This window comes from Borostomias antarcticus, assembly GCF_949987555.1.
Source record: "Borostomias antarcticus genome assembly, chromosome: 6".
Taxonomy (NCBI): domain Eukaryota; kingdom Metazoa; phylum Chordata; class Actinopteri; order Stomiiformes; family Stomiidae; genus Borostomias; species Borostomias antarcticus.
In genome coordinates, this window is record NC_140239.1 from 6,921,696 (window position 1) to 6,936,695 (window position 15,000).

The following is a 15,000-nucleotide window of genomic DNA, read 5'->3' on the forward strand; positions in this document are numbered from 1 at the left end:
CTCAGGTTACCCTGTAGGTATATCATAGTTCGAATCTTCCCATTTATGTCACCAACATTCTGAGGGGGCGTGTCTGTCCTCTGGGTTATATTTCTATGATCATGTTGACATTATATGTCCTTTAACAGACAGATTTAGCGTTCTCTCCAGTTTTCCAAGGAAAATCGACCAGTGGGATTCGTCCAGAGAATGCATGCTCTGGTGAAACAGGATCTTATGGGATGGTTTTCATTAAAAATATATGAACTGTGAGGGAGGCCCCTCCCCCTCGTCTCCTCCCTTGTCTTTCCTGTCTCAGCATTCTCCTCTTCCTCTCCTCTTCCTCACCTCTCCTCCCCACTCCCAGCCTCCTTCCTCCTCTCCTCTCCTCCCATCTCACCTGTCCCCCTCCTCGCCCCTCCCCTCTTCTCCTCTCCTCACCTCACCTGTTCTCCTCTCCTCACATCACCTGCTCCTCTCCTCTCCTCTCCTCTCCTCTCCTCTCCTCTCCTCTCCTCTCCTCTCCTCTCCTCTCCTCTCCTCTCCTCTCCTCTCCTCTCCTCTCCTCATCTCTTCCCTCCCCTCTCCCCTCCTCTCCTCTCCGCATCTCTCCCCTCTCCCCTCTCCCCTCTCCTCTCCCCTCCTCATCTCTCCCCTCTCCCCTCCCCTCTCCTCTCCTCTCCTCTCCTCTCCTCTCCTCTCCTCTCCTCTCCCCTCCCCTCCCCTCCTCTCCTCTCCTCTCCTCTCCCCTCCCCTCCCCTCTCCCCTCTCCCCTCCCCTCCCCTCCTCTCTCCTCTCCTGCCAGAAGTGACAGATATATGACCGTTGTGTTCTCCTCTGTGTGCTCCATATTCCTACTGGCGGTAATGCCCAGTAATGGGAACACTATTACAAGCAACAACATCAGTCAGCCATAACAGAACACGCTGCCGTAGCGCTCCCGTGGCGTACTACGCCCGGCGCCGCCATCTATCACGTCCTCCGCTCTCCTCCAGATTAGTCATCCGCTAATGCACCGGCGTAGCGAGCGGCCCGTACTCGCCCGGGCTAAACGGACGTGTCGACGGCACACCAGAAGCAGCGGCGTGCGCTCGGTCAGGGCTGCTCCGGCGCGGTCAGACAGGCGACGGTGCGCTCGCGGGTCAACGCTAATTAAAGGGGCGCGGTCACGCTTGTTTACGTTAGCGTTATTCGGATTAAACACTTACAGTCAGTAGGCCTTTTTCAAAACCACCGTCAGGAAAACTGGTTTTCCCTTTGAAGTTTTTCCGTGATTCCATCTTCTGCGTAGGAAAACGGCTACTGGTGGTGATTTTAAAAAGGCCTACCTTTATAATTTAAGCATTTAATCCAAATAATATCAACTTAAGCAAGCGTGACTGTGCCCCTTTAAGCAACACATGATCAGTCATGTACAGCAGGCTAACATTACAGTGGGTTTCCTTCAGTTTAGCGGGTCACATTAGTTACAGCGTCCATACCTGCAGTTATGTAGGTCGTACAGCCATTGTCATTGTCTCTAACGATCATACCTGCAGCCACGCAGGCTAACGCTAGCTACAATGATCGCTCCTACAGTCGTGTACGCTAATGTTAGACAGCAGCCATCACAGGGGCTTATGTCCAGTAGCAGAGGTCAGACGTGCTAATGTCACGTGTGCTAAGGGTCATATATGTGCTGACGGTCATGCTGCATAATACGGTATCATGTTCAGGCGTGTTAGAGGCGTGACCGGCCCATGTTTCCGGCTATCTGACAGGTCGGAGGAGGGGGCTAGAAAGAGAGAGAGAGAGAGAGAGAGAGAGAGATCGGATGGTGAAGGCGGGGGCTTGGTGGAGGTGTAGAAACCTCATGTTTCAAGCCACCACAACATTTTCTCTTGGGGGTCGTGGGGTCATCCCTGAATCTTCTCCTCCTCCTCCTGCTCCTCCTCCTCCTCCACCTCCACCTCCTCTTCTCCTCTCTTCTATAAAAAGATCCTTCATTCCATGTCACATAATGTAGGAACACATCAATTATTCATAAAGGAGCCGCATTCCTATAGTGCATCTGTAGACATGAATACGGGTATCAGTTCCACTTCCTGAAACTCTGTGGCCCCTCCGTGACGACGGCACTAAGAGCTCCGGGAGGGGAGGCGTCCGACGCATGACCTCAGAGGAGCTGGACACTTCCTGATGTCAACACTGTCGGACCCTGTAAACACTTACAAACACATATGAAAGTGTCTGGCTCATAGTCCTGCGGCAGTTCCCCTTGGTGGGATGTGTGTGTGTGTGTGTGTGTGTGTGTGTGTGTGTGTGTGTGTGTGTGTGTGTGTTGTACGCTGTAAACACTTAAAGCTTCAGTAAATTACATTAAAGTCTCTTAAGTCTCCCTCCTTGGTCTCTGTCAGAGGATTTACATTGTGTTTCTAAAACTAATCATATTTACTCTGAGAGCCACTTTCATGTTCTCTTAATGGATTCCAGACAATTATGGAATTATGGTAATACATCAGTAATAAGTAGTGGTTATGTGTGTGTGTGTGTGTGTGTGTGTGTGTGTGTGTGTGTGTGTGTGTGTGTGTGTGTGTGTGTGTGTGTGTGTGTGTGTGTGTGTATGTGTGTGTATGTGTGAGTGGTGTGTGTGTATGTGTGTGTGGTGTGTGTGTGTGTGTGTGTGTGTGTGGTGTGTGTGTGTGTGTGTGTGTGTGTGTGTGTGTGTGTGTGTGTGTGTGTGTGTGTGTCCAGACTCTGAAGGAGGCCAGTGAGAACGCCAGGAAGGACTTCCACCGGGAGGCGGAGCTTCTGACCAACCTGCAGCACGAGCACATCGTCACCTTCTACGGCGTGTGTGTGGAAAACGACCCGCTCATCATGGTGTTCGAGTACATGAAGCACGGAGACCTCAACAAGTTCCTCAGGTACAGCTGTGTGTGTGTGTGTGTGTGTGTGTGTGTGTGTGTGTGTGTGTGTGTGTGTGTGTGTGTGTGTGTGTGCGCGCGTGTGTGTGTGCGTGTAACCCCTAAACCTTATTTAACAGGGCTGTCTTTGAAAAAAAATACAGGCAGAGCAGAAGCTCAGAGACAGAAATTCCCACTCACCATTTATTTTGGACAGTTGGTAACAGCGCTGAGGCGTTTTGGCGGGAAAACCTTCATCAGAGCGTCAATCAACATGCTGCTCTCTCTGTTCTTTTTTCAAAGACAGCCCTGTCTAAATATATTTCATTTTTGAGTCCAGCACCGTACTCTACAAGGATTTTTGATAAGCGCGCCCTACCTCCAACCTACTGTTTATACTTTATACGTGACTGTGGGTGTGGGTGTGCGTGTGCATGTGTGTGTGTGTGCGTTCCTTCCCCATTCCGGAAGCCGTGGCAGGCTAGCGAGCTATTTCACGCAAACGGACGGGGGAGCATCATTTTGCAGGAGGCGCTCATTGCGCTCGTCTCAAGATGTTTGTTCATTAGAACGCAGCATATTCAATAGCTTGCTGAAGCAGTATTCATCGGAATGCCTTTGGTCGCTTGTACAGTAGCGATACTGTACGTTATTCCGCCCATTCATTCATTGTGAACGTTGGATTTATATCAAAGACTTTTGCAGTTGGTGTTCATTGTGTGTGTGTGTGTGTGTGTGTGCGTGTGTGTACATGTGTGTGTATATGTGTATGTGCGTGTCTGGGTGTGTGTATGCGTGCGTGTGCGTGTACATGCGCATGTGTGCATGTGTGTGTTTGTGTGTACACTTGCGTGCGTGCATGTGTGTGTATGTGTGTGTGCGTGTACATGCATGTTTTTCTGTGTGCGTGTGTGTACGTGTCTGTGTGCATGTGTATGTGTGTGTGTGTGTCTGTGTGCGTGTGTGTACGTGTCTGTGTGCATGTGTATGTGTGTGTGTGTGTCTGTGTGCGTGTGTGTACGTGTCTGTGTGCGTGTGTGTGTACATGCTTGTATGTGTGCTGTACGTGTCTGTGTGTATGTGTGTGTGTGTGTGTGTGTGTGTGTGTGTATGTGCATGTGTATGTGTGTCTGTGTGCGTGTACATGCGTGTGTGTCTGTGTGCGTGTGTGCACGTGTGTATGTGTGCGTGTGTGTACGTGCGTGTACGTGTGTGTGCTGTTCGTACGCGCTCACACACGTATTCGCTCCCCGTCTCCCAGGGCACACGGGCCGGACGCGGTCCTGATGGCGGACGGTCAGAACAACCGTCCGGCGGAGCTGACCCAGGCCCAGATGCTGCACATCGCCCAGCAGATCGCGGCCGGCATGGTGTACCTGGCCTCCCAGCACTTCGTCCACCGCGACCTGGCCACGCGCAACTGCCTGGTGGGCGAGAACCTGCTGGTCAAGATCGGAGACTTCGGCATGTCCAGGGACGTCTACAGCACTGACTACTACAGGGTAAGTGTATGTGTCGCCCTCTTTTCTGGCCCTCTTTTACCCTCCACCACCCCCTCCCCCCCTCACCCCAACCCACCCCCCCCACCCTGCATGGGTCTCTCTCACTCCCCTCAAGCATGGGCATGATGACCCTGGAGACCGCCTGGATGACCCCAACCGTACCGTTAAGGTACTATTGTTACCAGGTCATAGTGTATGCTATGACATACTGACTAGCCTATATAGCGAGAATGCATGTGTAATGTAGATTGATAGCGTGTAGGACTGTGTAGATTGAGCCTATATATATATACGGTATGTGGATTTTGTGTCTGATTGACGTACGGACTTGACTTAAGTCTGTAATGACTGTAAAAATGACTTGACCAGCCAGGTGATTTCTGTGAGCTTACTGTACACGTAGAGTGCATGTTGCTATTAATATTGTCAAAGACGAAGACAAGACCAAAGACGAAAAAAGCGTTGATATCAGCATAACAGATATCAGTATCAGTGTAGAGATATCAGTATCTATAGATGTAACAGTATCAGGATGGTATACTGTGCTAGCCTAGCTAGCGCTAGTGTGGTTTGATGGAAGAGCATGGCTGTACAGAGTGCAGCTTTGTAGCCTAGCCAGCGCTAGTGTGGTCTAGTAACAAAAGCTGCCTGCTAACCATCCAGTGCTGAGTGAGCTGAACACAGCTCCGGCCAGGGGGAGGAGGGGGATGGGGGGCGGTCGTGTTGTGGGCGGGGGGGGGGGGGGGGGGTGGGGGGTTGGCAGGAAATGGAATGTGGTAGTCAAGCCAAGGTGACTGGATGAAAAGTGGACTCTCTAACCCCTCTCTCTTTCTCAAGTCTCTTTCTCTTTGTCTCTTTGTCTCTCTGACTGTCTTCCTGTCCCTCTCCCCTCTTTCTCTCCCCCCCCCCCCCCCTCTCTCTCTTTCTCTTTCTCTACGCGTAATCTAATGTACTCCCGGTGCGTGACGACACATAACCCGTCTTCCTCCTCCTCTTCCTCCTTCCCTTTTCATGAAAGTAACCACTGGGGCGTAGCCATGGCAACGGGCCCAGGCAGCGCAGACGGCTAAGTTATATCAGACGACCCTTATGAGAGCAAGTCATCAAAGAGATATTAGTATGCAGCACCAGCTACACAGAGAGACACGGAGGGGGGGGGGGGAGGGAGAGAGGGAGGGGAGAGAGGGAAAGGGAGGGAGGGGGGGAGGGGAGGAGGGGAGAGGGAGGGAGGGAAGGAGGGAGGGAGGTTGGGGGAGCTACAAGAAAGGGGGAGAAAAGACACAAATAATGATACAAGAGAGAGAGTGTGTGAGTTGGAGGACAAAAAAATAAGGAGAGGTTGAGAGGCAGAACGGAGTGTGTGTGTCGTGTGTGTGTGTGTTGTGTGTGTGTGTGTGTTGTGTGTGTGTGTGTGTTGTGTGTTTGTGTGTGTTGTGTGTTTGTGTGTGTTGTCTGTGTGTGTTGTCTGTGTGTGTGTGTTGTGTGTGTGTGTGTTTGTGTGTGTGTGGGAGAGAGAGAGAGGCGGAAAGTCTGAAGAAATAGAGGGAAGATAGAGAGTGGAGGGGAGAGAGGGATGAAGAGAGAGAGTAGGAGAGGGAGAGAGAGGGAGGGAGATAGAGTGTGTGTGTACGTCAGAGCAGCAATGAGTCATAGAAGATCACAAGGTGAACCTGGCAACCTCTCCTGCCTGGTATTTAGACTAGTAACGTCACTAAACCCCCAGACAGACAGACAGACAGACAGACAGACAGACAGACAGACAGACAGGCAGACAGACAGACAGACAGTTAGTTAGTTGTACAGTGTACCTGTGCCCAGGCCTACTGTATATAAAAGCCAGCGTTCTCCATTTTTACAGTTAATACAGAATAAAACAGTGATCTCCTGTAGCTTGTTCGTTGTCATAGAAACACAGGGAAACCAAGAACCAAGAGTTTTGGAACAGGGGGAGTGGGCGGGGTGTCACACAGGCCCCGCCCACGCAACCGGCCTTCAAACAAACCCCCCCAAAAAAAGCTGCCTGGGAGGCCCGGCCAGTTGCCATGGCTACGATGGCGGCCTCCGAGAGGTCACTCAGCTAAACCCACAATCCCCAGCGTTTCCTCTTTGAGGCGCTCTGCAGTGGGCAAGTTAACTATGAATATTTATAAGTCAGAGAGAGAGAGACAGAGAGAGAGAGAGAGAGAGAGAGAGACAGACAAAGGGAGAGAGAGAAAGAGAGAGAGAGAGAGAGAGAGAGAGAGAGGGGGGGGAGAGAGAGTAGTGGATAGAGAGAGGAGATTAGGAGAGAGAGTAGTGGATAGAGAAAGAGGAGAGGGGAGGAGGAGAGAGGAATAAAGAAGACAAATTCAGAGAGAGAGAGAGAGGAAGAGAGAGATAGAGAGGATAGAGATAAGATAGAGAGAAAGAGATAGAGTGAGAGAGCAAGAGAGAGAGAGAGGGATGTAAACAGAGAGGCAGGGATGGAGAGAGATGAAGGGATAGAGAGAGAGAGAGAGAGAGAGAGAGAGAGAGAGAGAGAGAGAGAGAGAGACGCACTCTTCCACTCAGAGTCTAAAAGCAGGCCAGCAAAACCTGCCTCTCTTAATATTTGATGAAGCCAGGATGTTAAGAACAATTAATCAGGGACTTTTCTCCCTCTTCCTCCTCCTCTTCACACACACACACACACACACACACACACACACACACACACACACACACACACACACACACACGCATGCACACACACACACACAAACGTGCACGATCACACGCACAAAAGGTAGATAGGATATTGTTAACAGCCGCGCATCCTGGCACTAAGAGCACAGCATCAATATTTGAAGCTGAACCACGTCGTAGAGTTTGATACTATCAACATCGATGAATAAATTAAACAACTGGTGAAGACATCTGATGCTTTCTGGCTATAGAACTCCACCCACCTCCCCTCCCTCAACATAGCCCCGACTGACCCTCAACACAGCCCCGACTGACCCTCAACACAGCTCCGACTGACCCTCAACACAGCTCCGACTGACCCTCAACACAGCTCCGACTGACTCTCAACACAGCCCCGACTGACCCTCAACACAGCCCCGACTGACCCTCAACACAGCTCCGACTGACTCTCAACACAGCCCCGACTGACCCTCAACACAGCCCCGACTGACCCTCAACACAGCCCCGACTGACCCTCAACACAGCCTCGACTGACCCTCAACACAGCCCCGACTGACCCTCAACACACCTCCAACTGACCCTCAACACAGCCCCGACTGACCCTCAACACACCTCCAACTGACTCTCAACACAGCCTCGACTGACCCTCAACACAGCCTCGACTGACCCTCAACACAGCCTCGACTGACCCTCAACACAGCCCCGACTGACCCTCAACACACCTCCAACTGACTCTCAACACAGCCTCGACTGACCCTCAACATAGCCTCGACTGACCCTCAACACAGCCTCGACTGACCCTCAACACAGCCTCGACTGACCCTCAACACAGCCTCGACTGACCCTCAACACAGCTCCAACTGACCCTCAACACAGCTCCGACTGACCCTCAACACACCTCCAACTGACTCTCAACACAGCCCCGACTGACCCTCAACACAGCTCCAACTGACTCTCAACACAGCCCCGACTGACCCTCAACACAGCTCCAACTGACCCTCAACACAGCTCCAACTGACCCTCAACACAGCTCCAACTGACCCTCAACACAGCCTCGACTGACCCTCAACACAGCCTCGACTGACCCTCAACACAGCCCCGACTGACCCTCAACACAGCCCCGACTGACCCTCAACACAGCTCCAACTGACTCTCAACACAGCCTCGACTGACCCTCAACACAGCCCCGACTGACCCTCAACACAGCTCCAACTGACCCTCAACACAGCTCCAACTGACTCTCAACACAGCTCCAACTGACCCTCAACACAGCTCCAACTGACCCTCAACACAGCCCCGACTGACCCTCAACACAGCCTCGACTGACCCTCAACACAGCCCCGACTGACCCTCAACACAGCTCCAACTGACTCTCAACACAGCCCCAACTGACCCACAACACAGCTCCAACTGACTCTCAACACAGCCCCGACTGACCCTCAACACAGCTCCAACTGACTCTCAACACAGCCCCAACTGACCCTCAACACAGCTCCAACTGACTCTCAACACAGCCCCGACTGACCCTCAACACAGCCCCGACTGACCCTCAACACAGCCCCGACTGACCCTCAACACAGCCTCGACTGACCCTCAACACAGCCCCGACTGACCCTCAACACAGCCCCGACTGACCCTCAACAGAGCCTCGACTGACCCTCAACACAGCTCCGACTGACCCTCAACAGAGCCTCGACTGACCCTCAACACAGCCCCGACTGACCCTCAACACAGCCTCGACTGACCCTCAACACAGCCTCGACTGACTCTCAACACAGCCCCGACTGACCCTCAACACAGCCCCGACTGACCCTCAACACAGCCTCGACTGACCCTCAACACAGCTCCGACTGACCCTCAACACAGCCCCGACTGACCCTCAACACAGCCTCGACTGACCCTCAACACAGCCTCGACTAACCCTCAACACAGCCTTGACTGACCCTCAACACAGCTCCAACTGACCCTCAACACAGCTCCAACTGACTCTCAACACAGCCCCGACTGACCCTCAACACAGCTCCAACTGACTCTCAACACAGCCCCGACTGACCCTCAACACAGCTCCAACTGACCCTCAACACAGCTCCGACTGACCCTCAACACAGCCCCAACTGACCCTCAACACAGCCCCAACTGACCCTCGACTGACAACACAGCAGGTCGGAGGAAACAGGACCATGTCAGAACGAGGCCGATTATGATTAGATTTGGCTAAGTCTTTCAAATGAGAAATACACTAGAATTCATATTACAAGCTTTCGTCCAAGAACAAGAACATGTAGAGCGACAGACTGTGCAGCTCAGTAGAGAGAAGGAGAGACCAGAGGCCTGGGAGAGAGCTGTAGAGTAGAGTTATGAGGACAGAGGAGGACCGGAGATGAAGGGAGATTAGAGACGTCAGACATACCAGCGATGATGAAAATCTCCAGCCCTGCTGGACTAGTGCACACTAGGGTCAGGGAACTCTCTTTGAAGCCGGTGAACAACTTCCTTGAATTTATGGCGTCTCTCGAAGACTACAATATCAAGCTCAGTGGTACGGACCGGACTCAGACTGGATGCTGGGCTAAGTGTATGGTGTATGACTACTTCCTGTCATTGTGTATGTATCCACGACTGTGTTTACTAGTTTAGCGTCTTGCAGGATTGAATAACAGTCTCTCCGCAGGTTGAAGGGTTGTTTGGAGTGCGCGCTGACCGGGTCTGTTGTGTGTTCGTTGGCGCAGGTGGGCGGTCACACCATGCTGCCGATACGCTGGATGCCGCCGGAGAGCATCATGTACAGGAAGTTCACCACAGAGAGCGACGTGTGGAGCCTAGGGGTGGTGCTCTGGGAGATCTTCACCTACGGCAAGCAGCCCTGGTACCAGCTGTCCAACAACGAGGTCAGCCCCTGACTGCTCCACCAACTCTTACTACTTACTACACACACCTTCAACTTGACTTTACATACTGTAGTCTCAACCCTAACGCCATATAGCCCCAACTTAACTTTACATAGTCCTAACCCTAACCCTCTATAGTCCTAACCCTAAACATAGTCCCAACCAACCTAACTTTACACAGTCGCAGCCTAACTTTACACAGTCCTAACCTAATTTTACATAGTCCCAACCTAACTTTACACAGTCCCAGTCTAACTTTACACAGTCCCAACCTAACTTTACACAGTCCCAACCTAACTTTATACAGTCCTAGTCTAACTTTACACAGTCCTAGTCTAACTTTATCCATCCCAGTCTAACTTTACACAGTCCCAACCTAACTTTACACTGTCCCGGTCTAACTTTACACAGTCCCAGTCTAACTTTACACAGTCCCAACCTAACTTTACACAGTCCCAACCTAACTTTATACAGTCCTAGTCTAACTTTACACAGTCCTAGTCTAACTTTATACAATCCCAGTCTAACTTTACACAGTCCCAACCTAACTTTACACTGTCCCGGTCTTACTTGACACAGTCCCGGTCTAACTTTACACAGTCCCGGTCTAACTTTACAGTCCCGGTCTAACTTTACACAGTCCCAGTCTAACTTAACACAGTCCCAACCTAACTTTACACAGTCCCAGTCTAACTTAACACAGTCCCAACCTAACTTAACACAGTCCCAACCTAACTTTACACAGTCCCAGTCTAACTTTACACAGTCCTAACCTAACTTTACACAGTCCCGGTCTAATTTTACACAGTCCCGGTCTAACTTTACAGTCCCAACCTAACTTTACACAGTCCCAGTCTAACTTTACACAGTCCCAGTCTAACTTAACACAGTCCCAACCTAACTTTACACAGTCCCAGTCTAACTTAACACAGTCCCAGTCTAACTTAACACAGTCCCAACCTAACTTTACACAGTCCCAGTCTAAATTTACACACTCCCAACCTAACTTTACACAGTCCCAACCAAACTTTATATAGTCCCAACCTAACTTTACAGTCCCAACCTCATTTTACAAACCTCTATGCTAACGGTTCGTACTGGTAGCGCTACACACCTCTAACTCTCCCCTCCTTCTCTGCACGCGTCCCCACCACCAGGTGATCGAGTGCATCACGCAGGGGCGTGTCCTGCAGCGCCCGCGCACCTGTCCCAAGGAGGTGTACGACCTGATGCTGGGCTGCTGGCAGAGGGAGCCGCACATGAGGCTCAACATCAAGGAGATCCACACCCTGCTGCTCACCCTGGCCAAGGCTTCGCCCGTCTACCTGGACATACTGGGCTGAGGGGGCCAGGGCGCGTGCGTGTGTGTGTGTGTGCGTGTGTGTGTGTGTGTGTGTGTGTGTGTGTGGGCACGCGAGTGTGAAGCTACGAACCAACAACTAAAGGCAATCAGAACATTCTCCGACTTTCTCCCTCCTCCCTCCACCTCCTAGTTCTGGCCTTTCATGCACCTCCCTCCCTCCCTCCCTCCCTCCCTCCCTCCCTCCCTCCCTCCCTCCCTCCCTCCCTCCCTCCTTCTCTTATTCTATCCTCCTCAAGAGACATTAAGACAGACTGACTGTGGAAGGCCTCTCTCCTCTCCTGGCCCGGAGGCTCTGGTCCCTCCATGGTTAATAGGATGAACAGAGGAGGGGCTTGAACCGTCTGGGGTGCGCGGGGGGGTGTTAGTTCTGGGCTGGACTCTACGGGGGGGGGGGGGGGGGGGGGGGTGTTAGTTCTGGGCTGGACTCTACCGCCCAGTGTAAATAAATAGTGAGAGACTGAGGGACTCTGGAGGAGCTGCTCTGTACTTTCCGAGCCCCCCCCCCCCTCCCCGCCCGCCCCCCCGGGCTGTAATCCATCGGGCAAACTGAACACTGGACATTATTTTGGGGGAAGGGGGGCTGTCGGAAACCCGCGCGTCTCCGCCTCTTTACAGTACCTGTACATAAATACAGTACCTACATCAACGCAGCATCCATACCTGTAGGCTCCATGCGTATAGCACATCCACAGCCGCCTACTGTACCTACTGTATACGACCGTCAACACGCCCCCCCCCCCCCCGCGTACTGTCGACGCAGCAGACGGTGGCCGACGCTTACGCCGCCGCTACGGTAAACGGAGCGGGTCAGGGGGGGGTTGATCTGTTTTAATTTGGATGAGCGCAGGAGACTGACCAGCTGCGGAGGGTCCGGCGGTGTGTCTGCCATCGGGCTGCACTGGCCAGCCTGTTTTCTCTCTGCCTGTGACTGCCTGCCTGCAACACTGTTAGGAAAACAGACTGGTAAACAACAACAACAACAACAACAACAACAACACTGCACTGGCGCTACACAACACAACATAACCCAGTAGTGAGCACAGGTCAGCCCTGATTGAGGGTGATGACGGAATGGGATAATGACACAGGAGGTCGAAGGTCAAGGATGCTCCAGCGCCGGCCTCGTGTGATGATGTCATAGGTCAGTATATATTCATGTGGCCGGCGTTCTCTCCGATCGCCCGCCCCCCCAGGTGGTGGTCCTGAATCCAGATGAGGGCGGGGGTCTTGTGGTCAGCTCACCGCGGGGTTTGAGTATCGCGTTTGAGGCGCGGTCAAAGCAAGCGCTGTTCGATCAGGGCTGTCGACACACACACACACACACATACACACCGTTCCAAACCGCATCACTTCTCGTACAGTACAGTACACACACACACACACACACACACACTCAAAGGGCTTGAGGAGGAAATTGAATTGTGCATGTTTTATTATTTTAGCCCTGCAGTGCTGAAGCCAGGCAGGCCCAGTAATGGTGTAATGTATATTTCATTACTGAGCTAATGCTAGCCATTAGCACACTCTCCACTCAGACATTTAAGACTGATTGTTTTATGGGAGAGAGGGAGGTAACTGGAGGAGAATGGGAAGTGGAGGAGGAGGAGGAGGAGGAGGAGAGAAGGAGAGAGCAGGGGAGGAGAAGACATACAGTATGAGGGAAGGGAAGAGGAGAGAGGGGAGGAGAGGATGAGAGAGATAAGAGGGTGCCAATTTGTGTATTGAATCCAATACAGAGTATGTTCTTAATGAAGAAAGAGGGGGATTGAGAGAAAGAGATGGGCAAAGGCAATGGAGAGAGAGAGAGTGGGAGAGAGAGAGAGAGAGAGAGGGAGGGCTGAATGGCTACAGAGACAGAGGGAGGTACAGTATCTATAGTGCCAACATCCATCACAAAGTGGTCTGGGTGGTTTGGTAACCCACACACCTCACATTCCTATGGCTGTCTCTCTCTCTCTCACACACACACACACACACACACACATACATATTGTACATATAGTTCATCAACAGACAATCTACGTGGGCAATTTACCACTACACTCATACACAAACAGCAAATGTTAACATCCTCTCACACATTCTGCACATTAAAGATACATAGACTGAGGGGTTATAATGTACAAGAAGACAGTTTTATTAGTAATGGTTTTGTGATATAATGCTGTAAATGTATGTGATTTATTTGTTTATGCTCAACACTTGATGTTATCGATATTTGTGTTTTTTTACTTGTTTTCTGAATTCTAAGCCAATTTTTTAATTGTTTGCCAACGGTATTATTTGTAAGGGTGTGCACACTTGTGCGCAGGCGTGTGTGTGCGTGCGTGTATGTTTGTGTATGGTACAGTATGTACAGGTATAATAGAAAACTATGTCCAATAATTATACTGTATCTAAGATAACAATATTGGTCACACTGTTTTGTGGTGCCATTCAGGTGGAAATGGGCGGGGGTGTTAACTCCACCCCTGTGAGCGGCACACAGATGTGGATCTGACTGTCTGTGCTGTGTGTAATTTCAAAACAAACATTCTCTGTACCAACCGTGTGTATCTAATGTACATAAATAGTTTGAAGCCAAGCGTAACAATTACTGATGGAGTTACTGGAGTTACTCTAAGCTAATGTTTTCACCAAGGACCAAATGACCCAACCCAAACATCAGACTGACAGCTTGATGGTCCAATCAAATACAAAATACCCTCCTAAATGATGCTTCACTGAGCGTTCCCAGAATCCTCTCCGACAGAAGCCTCACAAAGCTGTCCCTGGCTGCGAATTGGCTCCCGTCGTGCCCCCCAGGGCTCCAATCACAGCGCGGCGTGTCTCAGTGGTCCAATGAGGGTGGCCCTGTCTGAAGAGTAGGTGACCATCACAAACGCCTCCAAAGCCAGGCGCCATAAGACACCGGAGCTATCACTACTGTCTGATTGGTCATCCCAAACACTGGTCCTTGGCAGTGTGCTATCTTTCTTTTTTTATTGAAATACAAGAGGAATGAACTAAACATGTTACAATATGTGAATATCCAGAAGTAGAGCGTTTGTGCTGCGTCTGAGACTGAAGCAGGCTGGAGATGCTGTCTGAAGCAGACTGTAGTGGTGTCATGGCGTGTAATGGCGTGTAATGGTGTCATGGCGTCTGACAGAGGAGCTGGGCAGAGATGGAGAGGTGACGGGAGACAGAGAGGGAGGTCTGGGGGGGTCCAATCCAGACATTCCAATCCAAATATATACAGTATATATATATATATACTGTACCCCAGTGATTGAAGTTCGACCCAGTTACAGTAATCAACTCCTTAAATTAAAATGAATTGTTTGGGATTTTTCTAATTCATTCATTTAAATCAATTAATAAATTCTAAGCACAGTGATCTGATCTGACTCTGTAGCTCCTCTGCTCTCCTCTCTCCTCTGGTCCCCTCCTGTCCCCTCCCATCTCCTCTCCTCCCCTCTCCCCTTCTTCCTACTCCTCCCCTCTCCTCTTCTCCTCTCTCCTCTCTCCAGCTTGGGGCCGGTAGATCAGTGATTTAACTGTGTTTCCGCTGTCTGGTCCAGCCTGTCTGCTCACTGGAACCTCTCTTCTCTCTGTCTCTCTCCCATTCTCCTCTGTCTCTCTCCCATTCTCCTCTCTGTCTCTCTCCCATTCTCCTCTCTGTCTCTCTCTCATTCTCCTCTCTGTCTCTCTCTCATTCTCCTCTCTGTCTCTCTCCC

At 51.1% G+C, this 15,000-nt stretch overlaps 1 protein-coding gene across 1 annotated transcript in view; it reads left to right on the forward strand.

Annotated features, from left to right (window-relative positions):
* The window catches only part of ntrk2a (neurotrophic tyrosine kinase, receptor, type 2a), a gene marked incomplete at both ends in the record, with an annotated part of 44,501 nt that extends 33,240 nt beyond the window's left edge, over positions 1 to 11,261 (forward strand). The window contains 4 exons of the mRNA XM_084439350.1: positions 2,713 to 2,885; positions 4,126 to 4,372; positions 9,760 to 9,918; positions 11,076 to 11,261. Coding sequence (XP_084295476.1) covers positions 2,713 to 2,885; positions 4,126 to 4,372; positions 9,760 to 9,918; positions 11,076 to 11,261 — 765 coding nt within the window. The remainder of the gene's footprint in view (positions 1 to 2,712; positions 2,886 to 4,125; positions 4,373 to 9,759; positions 9,919 to 11,075) is intronic.
* Positions 11,262 to 15,000: the final 3,739 nt, after the last annotated feature.